Raw genomic sequence first — 19,986 nt, 5'->3', positions numbered from 1 at the left:
CAACGCTTGCTGGGCACTCAAGGTTAAATCATTGCTGTTTTCTTACGGATTTGCAGAGGTATGGCTGCAACAGGGTGTTGGTAGATCTGACTTATTCTTACATCAGTTTAGGCAAAGGAGCGTAGACATTGAAAATCAAGTGTTGCACAATAATTGTGAATCTTGTTCTAAGCTTGAATTGTTCTCTGCAGTAAGGGATAAATTTTCATATAATAACTGGATTCGATTAATTGATGTAACATTATTTCGAATTAATATCTTGAATTTTCTCGGATCCAATCATCGTCTTATGGTTGAAACAGGCAGATATCATAATATACCAAGACATGAACGTTTCTGTCCCCTCTGTGTTGTAAGTGCTATCGAAGATGAGTTCCACTTTTGTATGGTGTGTCCGTTCTATCTTGATCTGCGGTCTAATCTCATACCCAATTATCATCACATGTTTCCAAGTCGTGAGAAAATGTTCTTATTATTCAGCTCTACTAATCAAAGTATTTGCAACAATTTAGCAAAATATGTATTTCTTGCTGGTAAGAAACGTAATTTCATTTTCAAGGGAGTACCTCTGTCATATAATTAACCCCAATATTAACAGTTTGAACACTGCATTGTAAATCTTATAATTCAGCGCTCTGTCATATTTGTATGCCATCATGCTCTGCACGTGTATAATGGGCCGGTGGCCTCATTACCTGAATAAAAAGCATCATTATTCTGGTTCAAAAGGTTCATTATTTTACTATCCCAAGATGTGGTAAAACATCCAGACCATAGATGAATTTATTTCGGCAGGCGCTCTTGCTGCATAGATTTAAGTCTGAAGAGATATCTGAAACGTTCTACTGTCTGAGAAGTCGAAACTGAGCACCAGCCCATATCCCCTCGACTTTGCAGGATCAGGTGCATATTTACTTAAACCAAGAAACATTCTGGCAGATCTATTCTGCACAACTTCAACTTCTTTAAAACTATGTAAGACCCCATATACAGGCACCATAGAACAGTACTGGTTCAACCAGCGATTTAAACAACTTCGTAAAAACATCATATGACATTCAACCAGCATAAATATATTTTGTGTACAGCGATAACGCTCTACTAGCGGACTTACAAAGCTCTTTCACAGTCTTGTGCATGTCTAAATATTTGTTTCTACACAATCCTGGATAACGATAAGCGCTATCATATGAAATCTGAGTGTTGCCAAACGAACACTGATAGCATGATATAATAACAGATTACTTCCGAAAATGGACAATTATGGTTTTGTCATCATTAATAATTATTAATACGCCATTTTAAACACCAAGTACTTACAATATCTAACATATTTTGAAGATATTTTTTATTCGGAAGATATAAGAAACAAGTACCTGCTAACCTGTTCACGTTTCTGCTGTTTGCAACAGCAAGTTTATATTTCATCTCACCAATGTGTTTCCAGCAAAGGCCTAGTTGTGATCCTTGGTAGGACCTTCCGAGACCGCACAATAAAAAAATATATTAATATCTTTTTCAGTTAACCACGTTCCATAAATTTTTCTCAGACGTTGTACTTTTGACTGTAACGGCCTTCCAGATTGTAATTTGATGAAGGAGACGCACATTTTATTACAGTGAGCTTTGCATTATTTCTATACGCAGTTCGTGCTGATGTGTATTAAGAATGTTTTCACAGGTTCATTTCGTGCTACATAACATTACCATAACGTCCTAATGAAGGTTGCTACGTATTTCTACCCAGAACCAAGTTTGTGTCATTTCAGATGTATTTATTGTGATGCTATTATTTGTTACACGTAGAATTTTGTTATTTAATTCAATACACGAAAAGAGAGCGACTGCATATAGGCAGCTGAAGAAATGTTTTTTCGTTTCGCCCTGTTTCTTGCATTTGGTAAGTAATGACTCAAATTGCCGTTCACATTTACAGAGAGGTATGACTAACGGTGTATAAAATTACACGCCTTGATTAACTAACCTTAATAGATGTTTATTGATGTACTTACTGTCACAATTTTTATTTGTCTTTTCAGTAACATGGGCATGCTACGGCTGTCACCGGAGACATAAACGTAAGCATTTGTCAGTTACTCCACCTGTTTACACTAGACAAATACCTATTCTTTCGAAACCTGCCCAAGCTATCCAAACGTGGATGTGCATATAATTTTCATATCATGATACAGACATGCTATAGGCTACCCCACTCTACAATTTAAAAACCCAACCCAATGCAATGTTCGCCTTAGGGATACGGTGACACGCAATCAGTTACGTCACTGAGCCTGACTATTTGATACATTTAGTGGCACCGTACGATCAAAACCTTTTGAGCATGCATCATATGACGCTCTTTGAGAACTTTGTTGAAAGAGCCTGATCGATTGTTCCTCAACAGTTGTGAAATGTACACACCAGAGGCTGGAGCTGTTGGATTATTGCTCGATATAAAGGGAAAGTTGACTGCTGGAAAGTTAAAGTCCTCTTGTCATACAGTCTTGTCATGGAGAGTTCTTTTGTCACTCGACCACCTCCGTGATCTAATGGTAGAGCGTCCGCCCGGAGAGCGGAAGGTCCGGGTTTCGATCCCCAGCCGCGTCATACCAAAAGACGTTAAAATATGGTACTTGTTATTTCCCTGTCTGGCGCTCGGCATTAAGGGGCTAAAACAAGGACTGGTCGGCTAGGAGTCAGTATACTGTGTCTGAGTGGGGTATTCATGTTAAACTGCAGCATTGTATCTCAGTGCGCTAGCACTATAAATCGGCATCAGTCCGGACTAGTACAAGCAGCAACACACATACACGTGCATGCACGTCGCTTTATAAGTGCGATAATCTTGGACGCCACGTTAAACCCCATTTCACCTCACCCTACCTCATCTTTTGTCACTCTGAATCTTTACGCACAGGTCCATATGAAACAGTTGAGGTCTTACTGGTCTCCTATATTTCTAGTTCAGGTCTCCAGGAGAAGCAGTATTGCCCCAAATCGGTTATTTATACATTCAAGTCACATTCCTACGCCATTGAAACGATCTCATCTATTAAAAGACAGAAAATACACCACTTGATGGAAGGTCTGGACATATCTTTTGTAAAGGTCGTTTCAGTTAGATGCGCACTGAACTAAATTTATTATATATAACGGTAATATACAGTAATGTTGAGAGAATTATATCATTGATGACAATGCAAATGTCTAAGAAAATACACATTACTAATTGCTATTAAAATTTCATGTAGGTCATGTGTGCTAAAAGTAATGTCTTAACTGGTTATCATGACAATTAAAATGTATTGGCGAACAATCTCAATTAGAGACGTTGATTTTTTTACCATATGGAATGAAGTTTCTACACAACCAATTGCACAAGGTAAATAGATCTATACTTCAACCGTATCTGTTGTACAAACACCAATCTGTCATCATTCAACCTTGTAAGACTTCAATTCTCCACATGTATATAACCTTCCTACTTCACATTTCACTTGCTTGATAACGGCGTAAACGTCGCATTCATTGTAATAGAGACGTAATAAAGACGTTGTATATCCATAGAACTATCTCCCTTCTTCATCATAACACCTTCTAAATGTCACTTAAGGTAGTTTACCATTTGTAGTGTAAGTCCGCTCTGTTCTGTGAATGATGACACTAATGTTTTCAGTAATATATACTGACGCAACTGAAGTATTCTGAGCGTTTTTTCATATTGAAATGAATTATTCATTGTCAGTTGAGTGTTAGTCCCAATAGACCCTGAGGACGGTCGGGTAGCCTAGTGGTTAAAGCGTTCGCTCGTCACGCCGAAGACCCGGGTTCGATTCCCGACATGGGTACAATGTGTGAAGCCCATTTCTGGTGTCCCTCGCCGTGATATTGCTGTAATTATTGCTAAAAGCGGCGTAAAACTAAACTCACTCACTCACTGACCCTCTAGCCCCTGAAGGATCTTGTAATGCGTTTATTTGGACATGTCAAGAAACAATATTCTAAATATGTTTTGAGAATATAATTTAGTTCACGGAAATGTATCTAGTCATATTGAAAAGAATGACGTTACACAATACAAATGTATGATTTCCTCTTGGCAGCCCGTGAGTGATAAAGCATCCTTTTGTTTTAACAAAACGCGATTCACCATGTTGTAAATATGTTTTGAGAACGCAATGCAATGAAAGATAGTATGTTATAGTCACATTAAAAAAGTTCTTATTGTCCACTATCTTCATGTTCAAGACTACTGGCACATGAGGTTCCACCGCCCCAATATCAGATGTCCCAGGGTACAAGATACCTACATCGCCGACCCTGGTCATGACACCGCCACGGTGACATGGGGTACACCTGTAGTACGTGGGAGACATTACAGGTAAGGGTTGGTTAACATAACATTGGGCACGATTGTTGCATGTCGGGGACGTTATAGGTAAGGATATACGAACATGACAAGGGACACGCATGTAATACGTGGAAGACGTTATAAGTTAGGATTGGATAACATGACATTGAGCACACATGTAGTACATGGAAGACGTTATAGGTAAGGGTTGGATAATATGGCATTGAGCACACATGTAGTACGTGGAAGACGTTATAGGTAAGGATTGGATAATATGGCATTGAGCACACATGTAGTACATGGAAGACGTTATAGGTAAGGGTTGGATAATATGGCATTGAGCACACATGTAGTACATGGAAGACGTTATAGGTAAGGGTTGGATAATATGGCATTGAGCACACACATGTAGTACATGGAAGACGTTATAGGTAAGGATTGGATAACATAATATGGCGGACACATGTAGTACATGGAAGACGTTGTAGGTAAGGATTGGATAATATGGCATGGAACACGCCTGTAGTACGTAGGAAATGTGATTGGTAAGGATGGGTACACATCATTTGGGACACGTCTGTAGTACGTTAGAGCGTGGGTGACTTTACAGTAACGGATTTCTAGGATACCACTCATCTGCAATGTAACATACATTTTATGTCGCAAATGAAATCGGTTTCTATTTGCCCCAGGTTTAACTATTTCACGAGGGATTTAAACTTGATATCAAAACTGAAGCGAGTGTAATATTCGATTTATTACCTCAGATGTAATTTGATGAAGTATCAACGAAAACTAACAGTTATATAGCAAAGGTCAAGGTTACAACGTTTGTTGCCAAAACCACAAAGGACGTCAGTGATGTCATGGCGTTGTAAACAAGCGTCTCCCTTATATTTTTAGGTAAACAAAAAGATTATGTTCTAAAAATACAATAACGCCTTATCACAACTGAGAAAACGCTAATCTAACAAATCAAAGGGATGGTAATCTCTCGTCAATTAAGCCCTTTGAACTGGTACCGTAGGCGACGAGACAGCTGTGCATACGCACCCGCGTAAAATGTCTAACGCCTCCAACCTTTTCGTCTGTCTTGCTAAATGGCCAACGGTTATGCGAGCTGACAAAAGCGACCACGTATCAATGAGTATGCGATATAGGCCTAGTTTATCGCAAAGGTAACGTGCGGCCGTACATTCTGTGTTTAATGTTCAAAAATGATCATGCATATAAGCGCGAGATCGGATGTAGGGCATATTAACGGCGACCGCCAGAACAGCAGTATCCAAAACAATATCGCCCAACAGCATGTGTTACTCTTCGATGCTCTTCAGAACAGCTTGGGGTAAATTTGGTTTCAAATTTTGCAGTGTTATTTGTAATTTGTATAATGTCAGTTGTGTGGAATTAGGCCTCATCCCAAAGTCATGGTCATCCTAAAAAATGTGAACCGGCACACGCTCTTTCAGAGAAATAGACAATCAGCTGCATACGTGCACATTTAAAACATATTAAGATATTCTAATATATTGGGGTTTTTTATGCTGAAGTGCTACAGCATCTGGTAATAAAATTACAAACTGAAATAACTTCAGCTTGTTTTCCTTTGTTTGGTTTGTTTTCCTTTGGTTGAATTTCCAGCGTGAACAAAAACAGAGATTTTGTGATCGAAATCAATGAAGCGTTCCCTAAGGTTCAGGGTTCACAATCAGCCAATACATAGGCTAGATTATGTGACAAGTGGTATGTGAATACTGTGCAAATATAAGAAATGTGTGCATCTGCATGTTTTACCGCGAGGTAAAAATAGTTCATGTGACATCTGACACGCTAAAGAACGAGGCTGATATATAGGTAAGGATTGATATACATGAATTTAATCATTAACAACCACTATTACTGCTACCGCTGCAACCATACCCACTGTTGACACGGATTTCAACTCCTTGTATTGTTTTTAATGTTACTTTTCGTCCTGTCTTTGTCGACACTACACGATGCTGTTTAAAGATACTGTGTATTACAGTAGAAATATCCATGGGTACCTCATTATATTGCAGGGTTGAGATGATTACTTCTAAAGGATCCGGCAGCAGTTTCGATGAAGGGACACACAAAATAGTGTACAACATGAGAGATCACTACAACATCAAAAGAAAATGTCAGATGAAGTTCAACGTTAAAGGTATAGCAGGTCCCGTAACATGAAGAAAGGATAATGAGATTTCTGAACAAAACACGGAATGTTATATGCAGTGAATGGATTGATGTCACCGGTGTTTGAAACGAATTAAGGGTGTTGCATTGCCATTGGTTACAACATCCTATATTATAATTGCGCATAACTAACCACCGAACATACATGTATACTTCACGGTTTGGTTTTGGCCATTTACTTTTGTCATGATTGTTTAACTCTGCGCCCTATGACGGCGGAAGGTAAATATTTGGCTCTGGACCAGATAATCCGGTGAATGATATCAGGAGCTCTCTCATATGGTATATCATTAAGTGTTAGTGTTAAGGGTTATTACGCACTTTAAAAATATACAGAATCCGAATGGATGCCTTTGTATGTCTCACTTCAAGCTGTTTACTTTAAGCACTATAATTCGGACGGGCTCTACCCTAAGACAGTATTGTCTTGTCTGCTGGTCATTTCAGCAAACGATAAAAGTTAAACCACGTGTTTTACTCAGATACATGCTATGTTCAATTGCTGTTGGAAGATCCTGATTTGAATTGGTCTTCGTCAACCCACGGTTGTCGTCAGAGGTCTCTGACGGACCGAGTGGCCAGGCTCGGTGACGTGGTTGATGTATGTCATCATATCCCAGTGGACTATCTGACCAAGACTCGATTATTTACAGACTGTCGTCATAAAGCTGTAATACTGTTGATTGTGGCGTTAAACAACAAACAAAGAAATGAATTCGGTGATTGGTTACTGTGATATATTTGTGTCAAGTGTATGTTAACCGGTATTTCTGCAGTTCTGAGATGCCGAGTGCTTCAAAATCCAGCCAATGGCCGCATGAATTGTGAAGGCAACAAGTATGGCAACGTATGTACATTCAGCTGCCAAAAAGGCTACTCGATGTTTGGCACACCACGGGTCACGTGTCTGCAATCCAAGTTCTGGAGTGGTCCTCCTCCAAAATGTGAAGGTAAATCTAGACACTGCCTTTGGTGACACTGTTTGACACAACGCATTTATTGCTCCATTGTGTGTGCTTTCAAGTTGTTCCCATTGAACTAGATTTGAAACATTATTAAATATACACGTAATGGGAGGTGAGGTGAAGTGAAATGGGGTATAACGTCGCGTCCAAGATTATTGCACTTATATAGCGACGTGCTTGAACGTATATGTGTACTAGTCCGGACTGATGTCAATTTATAGTGCTAGCAAACTGAGATACCATGCCGCAGTTTTACATGATGCCCCACTCAGACACTGTACAGCTGTATACTGACTCCGAACCGACCAGTCCTTGTTTTAGCCCCTTAATGCCGAGCGCCAGACAGGGTAACAACAAGTACCATCTTTTAACGTCTTTTGGTATGACTCGGCTGGGGATCGAACCCCGGCCCTTCCGCTTTCCGGGCGGACGCTCTACCATTAGATCACGGAGGCGGTCTACGTAAGGGGAGAGCTAGAGATAACATCCTTATTGAAAGAAAACGATAGCATCTATAACAGCTTATGCCATTATTTCCAGCCTATGAGTGTAGCAGTCTAATCTTGCCACCACACGCGCTTCCCTTTAAGTGTGACAAGGGCCACAGTTTCGGAAGCGTGTGTTTATTGCAATGTGACACTGAGAACGGCTGGTCAGCGTCCAAAAGCCAGATGAGTCGCTGCACGTACACAGGGCAGTGGACAGTGACGAACTTCCAATGTAAAGGTATGTGAACCAAATCGTGATCATTGGGTTAGGAATTTCCCAGTCCATGTTTTTCCGATTGTAAAATATTGATGTCTTGATTACTTTTCCAAGAATGTTAAAACTTGTGAGATACCGTTGGCAATCCATAAGATAAAATTGCGCCGATATAAAAACACATACCTTAATCATCTTTATTGTCCGTGAGTGACATATACACTCGGTAAAAATGGGGGGGAAATGGAGCCGTGACCGCACATTCCCCTATATATGGTAACGCTAAGCCTCCCTAGGGTAAAAGAGCTACAGGTTAAAAGTCAGAATGCTATGTTGGTCTATGGCTCACAACACAATGCAGTTTTAAAGAACAATTCGAACTCTCGAATACGTATCTCTAATGGTACCACGCCGTGATATAACTGGAATAATGTTAAAAGCGGCGTTAAACCCAACTCACTCACTCTAATGGTACCGATTAGTTCATTGTTGTATGTTTAGATATTATAGTGGTTGTAATAACATGTTGATATTAGATAATGTGTCAACTGAATCCATCTGTTCGTAGCTGTAATTTGAAATTTGAAGTCGAATCTATGTGGCAGATCACCATAGCACATTAGACCTAATAGATACACGAATATAATTATTTTCGTCAACACTGTTCCAATAACCCGATTAGTTTAAGGATTAACTGACAGATTAAGATAGTCCTGGCTTTTGTTCGAACTATTTTATCCAGTACGCTTAGTCATCTCATTGTCATCTCTTATGTTAATGTTCTATTTCAAAGAAATCTCAAGCAATTCAATCTTCAAATTCACATTCAAAGATCTAACTTTTTTTTTTATCACAAATCACATTGATCATATTGTGATTTTTCACAAGCGTATGACTCATTTTTCTGTTGAAATATAGTGCAATAGCGTGGGTTTGCAGAAAGCCATTCTGATCATTTGTATTTTTCAAATTAAAATTTATTTTCAACTATGACGCCATTACGTCCACATCATCATAATCATTATCAAGTCCTCCGCTATTTGCGCCTTATAAGCATCAAATCGATTCAAAAATGTCATTAACAGATACAGAACCACCCATGTTCACCAACTGCCCCACCCAGACCATTCACCAGTCAGCCAGTCCAGACACCAACCTCACCTCGGTGCTGTGGCCCAGACTCATCGTCACCGACAACTCTAACAACATCAGGAGTGTACGAGTATCCTCTGGCGTGACCGTCATCGGGGGACAGTTTGGTGTCGGGACGCATATAGTCAAGTTACAAGTCGGGGATTGGGAAGGAAACGAGGCTGAACCTTGCAGCTTTGTGGTCAAAGTTGAACGTAAGTTAGGATTACATTACGGTGCCCTTCGTACACGATGCATTACCACTCAGCAAATGTTTCTTTTGTATACTACGAAAAGAAGTTGGCAGTACTAAGAATGACAACAGATCTGTTGGTTGGTATTCCAGCTATATGACGGCGGTCTGTACATAATCGAGTCTGGACCAGACAATCAAGTGATTGACAAAATGAGCATCAATCCATGCAATTGGGATCGATGACATACATCAACCAAGTCAGACCACCCCGATCCCGTTAGTCGCCTCTTAAGGCAAGCATAGTCGCCTTTTACGGCAAGCATAGGTTGCTGAAGACCTATCCTACTCCGGATCTTCACGGGCCCAACAGATCTGTTAAAATATGCGATAGTACTGAGTACATTCGATAAACCGTTGTACCCTCACACACACACACACACACACACACACACACACACACACACACACACACACACACACACATATATATATATATATATATATATATATATATAAAACGTGCATTTTTCGGAATGAAGCCTTGGTGACCTCAATATACCGTTTTACCCTCACACACACGCACACACACACAAAGCACAGGATTGCGATGATGTAGATCATAGTGCTGGTCTTGTTAATGTGCTGATTACATCTGATATAACTGAAAAAGTATTACAAGCGAGGTCAAATACCCTTGTGACTTTGCAGGTGTTGAGTGTGAGCCTCCACCACTAGAGGATGAACATATGAAGCTGCCTGGTTGTGTTCCACCGTTTGTTGAAGGTAAGAAGTGTAAGCTGGAGTGCGGCATGGACATCCCCCTAAAGGGAAGCAGCTACATCACATGCACGTCATCATCAACGGGGAAAAGTGGGACTTTCTGGGACTGGGGACAGAAAAACACGCCACCAAGGACCAAGCCATATTGTGAAGGTACTTCCAAGACAATAGAGACCACGGAGTAAATGTTGTCGTTGTAATTATATGTCCTTGACCTGATTTATATGTACTCCAATATATTACTTGTCAGAGGAACATGTATTAATGTTTTGAATTAAAAGAAAACATAATTTTTTTAGCGATTTAGTTTAGGGATTTGCAAACCTAAACTTCACACATATGGAGTAACTGATAGCTGGTATCACAAATGAAAATAATAAGTAAAATGGGTCAAAATATGATCAAAGTAATGCTTTGCTAAACAATTCTGATAAAGAGGACCTGAAAAAACATGTTCGACCACTGACCCTTCGTATGTAGAAAACAATCCGGAAACGATTGACACCTAAATGTGTCGACAGTTATACAAATTCGGCATTGGAGACAGTTGGCACCCGTAGAAGATATCGTTTTATAAAACTCCTAATGCCTTTTTGGAAATCATTATTCCATATATAACACTGTTACTGGAAATTCCTCCTTTTCTTTCTCTCCATGTTGTAATACTTCGACTTGTTCTATCATTTCAATATCAGTGCCCAAATGTCCCCCACTGAGTGCCCCTGCACACGGAGCCGTGGCTTGTGACAAGTGGTTGGGGGGTCAGATGTGTTCTGTCCTCTGCCAGAAAGGGTATGACGTCCCTGGGGAATTTGAGAAGTATTACATCTGCCCGATCAGCAGTGGGAAGTGGACCTCAGACAACGTGCCTGGTTGTGAACGTAAGTCATTTGGGTGGGTTGGTTGGTTTGTTGTTTAACGCCGCAGGTATATGACGGCGGTCTGTAAATAATCGAGTCTGGACCAGACAATCCAGGGATTGACATCATGAGCATCGATTCACGAAATTGGGATACGATGACATGCATCAACCAAGTCAGCGAGCCTGACCACTCGATCCTGTAAGTCGCCTCTTCCGACAAGCATAGTCGCTTTTTACGGCAAGCGTGGGTTGCTGAAGACCTATTTTACCCCGGATCTTCACGGGTCGTAAATCATTTGGGAATGAGAGAGTATGGTTGAACACGGCTTTTAGCAGATTGAATACTTTAGCAATATCACGGCGGAGTAAACTAAAAGTGAGCTTCTAACATTGTATCCACGTGAATCCGAGTCATCTGCGTGAAGAGCGAACGCTTTAACCAGTAAGCTATCTCATCGCATCACCATAAGGCTAGCACAATAAAAAAAAAAGAAACCTCCGAAAAGTTCCAACCTATCCAATCTCGAAATAAGTCATTTTCAAGTAACAGATCACAAATCTTTGATTTCTATGAAAACAGACAGCATACACAGACAACCCCAGACTTCACAATCAAAAGCAATGAGGTACAATAAAATACATCTGAGCACATTATAATGCAGGAAACTTAATTCTTTTGAGATATTTATATAACTGGCACATTATTTACGTGGACCAATAGCCTTCTTTCATCACTGCATACAGCTACAGTACCAGGATGGGGACAGACGCTACCCGCTGCCTACATCTTTAATGGTCCATGCAAAGATGCTGAAGAGGAGGTAAAGACGAACTTCATCATTATGTTGAAGAACAATAATCTGTGCAGCGGACGGCACTGTACAGTTGAGAATGTGAAAGTCACCTGTGGTAGCTCGAGAAAGAGACGAGATATAGAAGGAAAGTTCGGAAAAGTTCGTCGTGGAGCGTCCATCAATTTCATCGTATTTGAGATCAAAGTGATGTCTGAAGAGACACCGTTGGCATCAGCTGAACAGGTCGCGGTAAGGACTATAGCGAAGTTGGTGAAGATTATAAAGGACATCAAGAAAAAGGGGACATTCACAGTCGCAGGTCAGAAGGTGTGTCCAGTGTCGGTGAGGAGGAGGACACCCACGCCGGTATGCCATGAAGGTTATGTGAGAGCCCGCAAGTCCAAAAATGCCTGTGGTACGTATTTCAATGACTATCCCGAAGTGGCAATGTGACGCAATATATTGGCTGCTCAGAGCAAGGCTCCTTGCCGCGTGAGGATCCAGTGGTGTGTTTGAATCTCAGATTCACACCGAATGTAATCCTTCGTTTGTTAGCACCATTTCCCTGCTCGCGGGGTCCATCAAAGTGAAACACATTTTAAGCCTGCGCCACTGTATTCCCTTTCACCCACACGGGCTGAAACGCTGGGATATAACTGAAATACTGTAATTTCTTATTCTATTCTATTCATTTCTATCCTGACGTTATATATTTACACCGTGTGAAACCCGGAGCTGATACAAATACATATTCAGTCAACTCATTAAGTGGCAAATCACTTCTTATGTCACAATAATAAACAACAACGAAGTGACATTGCGACACAGGGAACGGATACATAGAAAGGTAGTAACTGATTCACATACAAATATGATATCACATTCATGCACAGCAGCGCAGTGAAATTCCAACACAAGGAATAGATACATGGGGACTTCACATGCGTTAAATCAATTTCACTGAATCAGGACTGATCAGGGAAATACATCATTTTGGTAAAATAGGATACTGTGCCCGTCACTTTTGAATTTGCCTTTCTAGTTAACTTCCATCAGCAAGGCACTATCTCATTAATGAGTTGTTTCCACCGAAAGGTATTGTATAATTACACTGTATAACGATTAGAAACGGCTGTTAGTAATCTGTATTAGTTGTGTATGGTATACTTTCATAAGCTGATACATTGTTGACATCCACCAACGGCGAGTTTTCATATTAATGAAAAACGATCAATTTGCCATTATATAAAATTACTCAGTGATCATGGAACTGTTGTACCCACTTACACGATCATAGTTATCCGGTTTCAAATGATGACAAAAAGATAAGGAAGCAATCGGGTAGACTAACATACATAAATGGCTAATGTTATGTATAATATTAAATAGAATCATCCCACAAGGGAACCGGCGAGTATCACATAAAAGAGCCATACATAACCCTTTCCATATTCATGACATTCACATTATCCCCCGATACAGATTCAGTTTTGTGTAAAGGCCAAAATAGCTGTGAAAGTTGTATGAATGGACCACTGAAAAGCAGTACTGACACCAGTGATGAAATATCTGCCAAAAGCAGAGTCAGTTGCACAGTTCCGACCATATCGCGAGTATACGTCCATGAATCACCATCAAACAGTGATGACAGCAGGTGTTCGCGATAGGTGACCCCCGTAGGCTGCTATAGTATGGGTGAGAACAGAATGGAGAGTGACTGTTTCACATATGTTTTGCTGCATAATCTGTCGCCAGTGTTAAGGAAGGACCCGAGAACCATACCCGATGTGTAAATATATATAATTTTACAACAGGTCGCGTATTGCTTACTGCACGGACCTATATATCAAGTCCGTGCTTACGGCAATTGTAAACGGGGGGAGAGTCGAAACGTTCCATAAATATAGTCACTGCATCGTAACCTCGTGGCACTGTATAACTTCATCAACGGAATGTTGTCCCAAAATGTGAATGTATTTATCCATTAACTCAAAATTCTGCACAATTATATAACTTATTTAAATTATGAAGTTTGTCTTTTGATGTAAGTTGCATGTCATTATCACTAACATACCTTAAAAAGTCAAATACTATCAATCATACTTTTGTGCTAAACATAGTGATTGCTTTCTCTCTGTTACTGTTGTAAAGTGGAAATTTGGCGCTATATAAAAAGCACGCCCCGCGCAAAAGAATGTATACAACCCCCTTCATTTTTCATTTGGAAAGATTAAATCAAATAGACGTTTAAATACCCATCGTATAATTAAAATACTTTGACCATTGATCAGCCGCATCAATAACGTGTTCATGCCAATCTAGTCTCTGTAATTCTTCCCGTTTTGTTTGTACTTGCAGTTGCATGCCCTCGGGGTACCTTCTTCAATTCCAGTAAGCTTTGCGAACCTTGTCAGAAAGGATCGTACCAGGATAGACCAGGTTCTGTTGCGTGTGTCTCCTGTCAGAATGGCCACACTACCTTGAAAGACGGGAGGAACAACGTAACGGAGTGTGTTGGTGAGTGAGTGATGCTGTCCGTAATAGTCCAAAATAAATGAGCGAGTATGGATCAGACCAGATGTCGTTGATATTGGCAAAGTTGCACGCCGTCGAAATGCGAGGCGACCAAATGCACAGAGGCTGACAACCGGAACCAATCTTACGATTAGCATTGGTTACATTATGTGTTTTTAGATTTGCGTGTGTTATTGAGTGTTTGATACCCGGAAATGGTGCCGTGGGTTCCAAATAAAATTTCTGAACAAAGTTTCAATGACACCAACACATCTGTAATTATATAACGCCATTACCCGACGAAACAGATTCCATTAGGCGTAAAGGAAAAATGAATGGATCAGTGATGACACCAGGTGTTAGAGAATAGGTGCACAATATATACTACACCAGTAGCTACTCCAGCACATGTAATATAGATTCCATTTTAGGAATGTCAAATAAGGTGATTAACCTGATGCGTTTTGAAATTTGAGGTAGTCTGACGATAGATTAGATACCTCTTATTTTGATTTAGAGCCGCATGCTTTAGCGTGCGTGAACAGACGAATTCATCTCGCGATTTGTTCCAAAGATAATGATGTTTTTACAATTTTTGCTCTGAACCTTTGAATGATTATTGTTTTGTATAACTACGTACTAGTATGTACAAGTTTTGATTTTCGGTTGCTGTATCTAGAGCTCTGTCGCCCTGGCTATTATTCACGCACGGGTTTGTCCCCCTGTTCCACATGTCCCCGTGGCACATACCAGCCACATGAAGGGGGTACGTCCTGCCTGGCCTGCCCTCCGGGAATGAGGACACAGGGAAATGCTGCACAGTTTCTGCTGGAGTGCATCCGTAAGTGATGTTCTTGACTTGTTGATGGTGTCGTGTGATGGTTATGAAATATGTCATTAAACATTAATGCATTAACGGTGTTGTATTGCATTACTTCAGAAAAGAAAACATTGTTGTGCATATCCCGTAAGCAATATGTCAAAATAGCCATCTTAGCGGTAACTTTGTATGTAAAATTATATTTCAACCCATAGTATCCAAATTTTCAGCTTCATCAGTTATATTGGTTGTAGTTTGAACACAGCATCAACTGACCAAATTATTAACCTTCCTTTGGCCCAAGACAAGAACGTTATTTCGTTAAGTCCGGTAAAATCTTCTTAAACAAAGGTTGTTCCCATATTACGTTCATAATTGGACACGTCTTGTCGTTAATGAGCCTTAAAGGGCCTCTGTCTGGGCCTAGTCGCCACAAACACGCCGTACAGAGTTGTGTCTCTTACTCGTACTAGTAACCCATGTCCGTTGGTTCGAATCCCCGATTAGCCGTGATGATTTTGGTTTGCCAGCACCGGTGCTTTTGAGTTTCACCAAAGTGTCTAACGGCAAGAGCTAGCATCAATTTAGGCGTTCCCCCAGGATCGACATGCCGTGATACAACTGAAATACTATTCACTAACTAACTATGTTAAACCAAACTCAATTACTCTTCGGAAGTCATGGGGTTCTAGTACATTCGTAAAAGAAATAATTTTCTTTTGTTACAAAGGCTTCCCTCGGTCCATTCCAGTATGTCTTAAGATTTCCTATGCTATCATTTTTTTTTAATTCACAGCTTCAGACATCATGCTCCAGGGCCCTGTCACAGTTGCCATGCCGTCTTCTTATCAGGAGGCCGTCTGCGCATTTACCTTCAGTGTATGGGTAAAGGTTTTTTACTCGGGGAAGAATGGGCTGACCTTTGAACTACACCACCCTCAGCATGGAACCCAGGTTTCCATAAACCTAACCTCTTCCATCGACGTATCAGTTGCGAGGTATCAGACTAATTATGCTATAATTTGTTCATTCTGTTTTCGTATTTGCGAGTCATTTTGAGTGAGTGAGGTGGGTATTATGGCATTTTTAGCATTACGACTGTATCATGACAGGGACATCAAGGATGGGCTTCTTGCCACACAAAGAGGAATAGGTTTCTCGAGCAAGTAAATTGTGGTACATTTTTACATTCGTCGCATTAAGCAAATTTAACTGTTTAACCATTTACTCATTGTAATTATAGTTTTACATTTATCAACATTAGGGTGATTCATTAGTGGTGATCAAATGTATCTGTTGTTGCTAGATTAATTATTGAAACGTAATGATAACCATTTAATTAGGAGAAAAACATGCTGCCTTTTGGATATACAGAAATTTCCCTTGGAACCGAGTAAAAAATTCCGGACATCGATTGTTTGTTTGTTGTTTAAAGCCACACTCCTGCTATGTGACGGTGGTCTGTAAATAATCGAGTCCGGACCAGACAGTCCAGTGATTAACATCATGGGTATCGATCTACGCTAGAGGGATATGATGACGTAAATCAATCAATCAATCAATCAAGTTAGCTATCCTGACCAACCGATCCCGTTAATAGCCTCACACGACAAGCATGTATTGCTAAAGACCAATTCTAACCCTGATCGGGGGCACAGGTGGCCCAGTCGTCTAAGGCGCCGCGATTCGCTGTGCAGAGTTGCGTCCCTTGGATACGCCAGAAACCTATTATTCGAATCCTGGTTCGCCCCGATTAGGTTTGTCAGCACCATACCCGTGCTCGAGGGTTTCACCGAAGTGGTAAATGTGAGACATGCATCACTTCGGGCTTTCCCCTACATTAAGCTGACTCGCCGTGATATAACTGGAATAATGTTAAAAGCGGCGTTAAACCCAACTCACTCACTCTAACCCTGATCCTCACGGGGCTCCTGGAATAGAATGTTCAATGATACCCGAAAACACAGTCATCTGGCCATTGCTCCACTTCCGCAATACCAGCAGACTCGGCACAGAAGGGACATGTCACGAAGCGGTAGACCACGTGTGACCACCCAACAGGAGGACCGCTATCTGCGCACTTTACATCTGCGCAAGACAATCAAATCATTCGTGTGTTTGTGGTGTCCTAAATCTGTGTTTAAAGGACACGTGCTACTTGCACTGATACAATTAACATATGTCTGATGTCATCCTCGATTATCCAGGGTAGTTTATCTTCATTCTATGAACATGAACATCCCCATCAAAATGAAGCCTCGTCTCTGAAATAACGCCACCGCCTTAATCTATCCTTCTCGAACTTAGCACATGATTTCTCTCCCTCATTAGTGTAATTAGTCTGGAGGGATGTTTTTTAGCGTTATGTTATTTCACAAAACATTTTGTGAAAAGGTCCACGGCATTTACCGTGATAGAATGGATATATAATAACTGGATAATTGAGGAAGATCTGATGACGGAGAGTGTTGCTTATGTATGGCATTCTTGTTCTTTTTTCCTCTAGTGACGTTATCCATATCGATGAAGGCTTAAATCAAACTTGGAGTCACGTGGCACTTTCGTGGGACAAGAACTCAGTGAACGTATTTCAAGATGGCCGCCAAGTGTGGCATCAAAAACATCTGTCTTTGGAATGTCCACTTACAAGAGGAGCAAGTCTGACCATCACACTGGAAAAGGATGTCTGTAAGTGTTGTGATACAAGTTCTCTTCGTGACGTGTCGTCTTATATCTTGTGTGAGAAGTTGGGCTTGTTATTTGAATGTACATTTGACACATGCACATGCACAAAGCATTACCCATTCAGCATCAGCATCATCGTCATCATCATCATAAGGGTTGGATCCTGTTACGATGTTAGATCTACGTTAGGGACCTAACCATACTCTAATATATTATTAATGTTTATTTGGTAATTTGAAAAGTGAGTCACAAGGGAAATTTTGCAGCTATTAAATGATGAAAATGTTTTACCTATCATACACCATGTAAGGTAGCTTGGAATTTTTTCTGACTGAGTCACATAAAAGAACCTTGACGGCGGCACCTGCAACTTGTCTTTCAGACGCACTGATCCAGAGTCTCAACGTGATTCCATCATCTGATATGTCTGTAGTCAGGCTGTTGTCGAAGTCATGTGAAGCAAGTCTTAACACCACATTGTTTTCTGTCCATGGCCTCAACTTCACAAGACTTGACAGCGTCTTCGAGGTCACCCCCTCAACGTGTCTCCGTCAGTATATATCATAGATCACAAATGTTATTTATCATTAACATATTATCATAACTGTTCACACAGTTAATCACATAATTTATAATATGACACCTCATAAGAGATTCACACAAGATATATAGGATCACCAAAATATCATACGTTATTTTACATTCAACAAGTTAGGATCACACATTATACAGTGTGTGTGTGAGTATGGTTTTACGCCGCTTTCAGCAATTTCCTTAATTTGACACTTTGCTTGAAAACATGATGAACGATGCTATCCCATACCATGACCTTCACATGGCGTGTTCAAACCACCTGAATCACTGGCACTTACGTTGAGTGTGTGAGTTGCGGGTGATACCGGTAGAACATGACATGCATACCGTTATCGAGACTGCCTATGTCATAACTAATTTCAACTATCATTCATATCTTTTTTATCACTTCGTCTATTACGCCTCTTTCGCTCTATGGAATCTGTTTCGATAGATATTCTAGACCCTGAATGTCAGATTTATGTATTTATTCATATACCTGTCCATTGTAATCGTCGAATAACCGTGAGAAATAAGAATAGCTATATTTCATATGGGTGATCCTCTATAACTTTGTATTTATTTCTATTTTTCAGCTGCCAAACTCTCTATATATTACTGTAAGTTGTACGTTTTACGTTTTCACACGTCATTATTACAGAAAATGATTCCTGCAAAGAAAACCCATGTGGCGACCATGTGTGTGTCCCCACCACCGACAGCTTCCGGTGTGTATGTAAAGGCGGTTACTCTGGTGACCGATGCCGGCAAGCTCCAGATTTCTGCTTGGACAACCAGTGCAGCTCGGGGTCCACGTGCTTATCTGATCAGACAGGCGGTTACAGATGTGTGTGCCCTGTCAATGTCACTGGCATGCTGTGTCAAGAAAGAACAAGTCAGTTATAAAATAGTCTCAGATGACCAGTATCTGTGATCATTTGATTTTATCGATAAACACTCCTAAATATTTTTTGTTTCACACCAACTACCCTAAGAAAATACCCAAACCTAATTTTTGCATGCTAATTTCGGTTCCGTTTCCATATTTTCCAAGGCACAGTTGCCCTTTTAAAGTTAATTGACCAAAAGACCAGCAGTGAAGTTCTTGAATTTGAAAATCAGGAAAGGAAAAAATGGGGTATGGTTCATAATTCATGCTATAAGCATGCCGCTGTAAACATGTACACGTGTCACCATTAGAATACTTAGGTTCGCACGTCAGAAAAAAGACATAGGTTCAGTATCCCAGTGCTGTGGAAATACTGTCGTATTCCTAGAAGCAGTTTAAAACCCTACTACCTACTTCCATTTCTTCATGTGTCCAAGAGCTGGGATGTTGCTGAGTGCGGCGTTAAACAACAAACAAACAAACAAATCATTTGTCCACGTGTATCAT

General features: G+C 40.4%; 1 protein-coding gene across 1 annotated transcript in view; it reads left to right on the top strand.

Moving 5' to 3' along the window:
- Nucleotides 1–1,866: 1,866 nt before the first annotated feature.
- The window catches only part of LOC139465507 (sushi, von Willebrand factor type A, EGF and pentraxin domain-containing protein 1-like), a 29,292-nt gene continuing 11,172 nt past the window's right edge, over nt 1,867–19,986 (top strand). Inside the window, exons 1-16 of the mRNA XM_071247229.1 lie at nt 1,867–1,900; nt 2,040–2,078; nt 4,249–4,381; nt 6,412–6,536; nt 7,345–7,518; nt 8,074–8,259; nt 9,321–9,581; nt 10,271–10,495; nt 11,038–11,223; nt 11,949–12,413; nt 14,357–14,515; nt 15,192–15,353; nt 16,129–16,330; nt 17,839–18,020; nt 18,400–18,567; nt 19,252–19,485. Coding sequence (XP_071103330.1) covers nt 1,867–1,900; nt 2,040–2,078; nt 4,249–4,381; nt 6,412–6,536; nt 7,345–7,518; nt 8,074–8,259; nt 9,321–9,581; nt 10,271–10,495; nt 11,038–11,223; nt 11,949–12,413; nt 14,357–14,515; nt 15,192–15,353; nt 16,129–16,330; nt 17,839–18,020; nt 18,400–18,567; nt 19,252–19,485 — 2,935 coding nt within the window. The remainder of the gene's footprint in view (nt 1,901–2,039; nt 2,079–4,248; nt 4,382–6,411; nt 6,537–7,344; nt 7,519–8,073; nt 8,260–9,320; nt 9,582–10,270; nt 10,496–11,037; nt 11,224–11,948; nt 12,414–14,356; nt 14,516–15,191; nt 15,354–16,128; nt 16,331–17,838; nt 18,021–18,399; nt 18,568–19,251; nt 19,486–19,986) is intronic.

The sequence above is a fragment of the Haliotis cracherodii genome, unplaced genomic scaffold, assembly GCF_022045235.1.
Source record: "Haliotis cracherodii isolate W230 unplaced genomic scaffold, xgHalCrac1.p SCAF_18, whole genome shotgun sequence".
Lineage (NCBI taxonomy): Eukaryota > Metazoa > Mollusca > Gastropoda > Lepetellida > Haliotidae > Haliotis > Haliotis cracherodii.
This window is presented reverse-complemented; position numbering and strand designations above follow the sequence as displayed.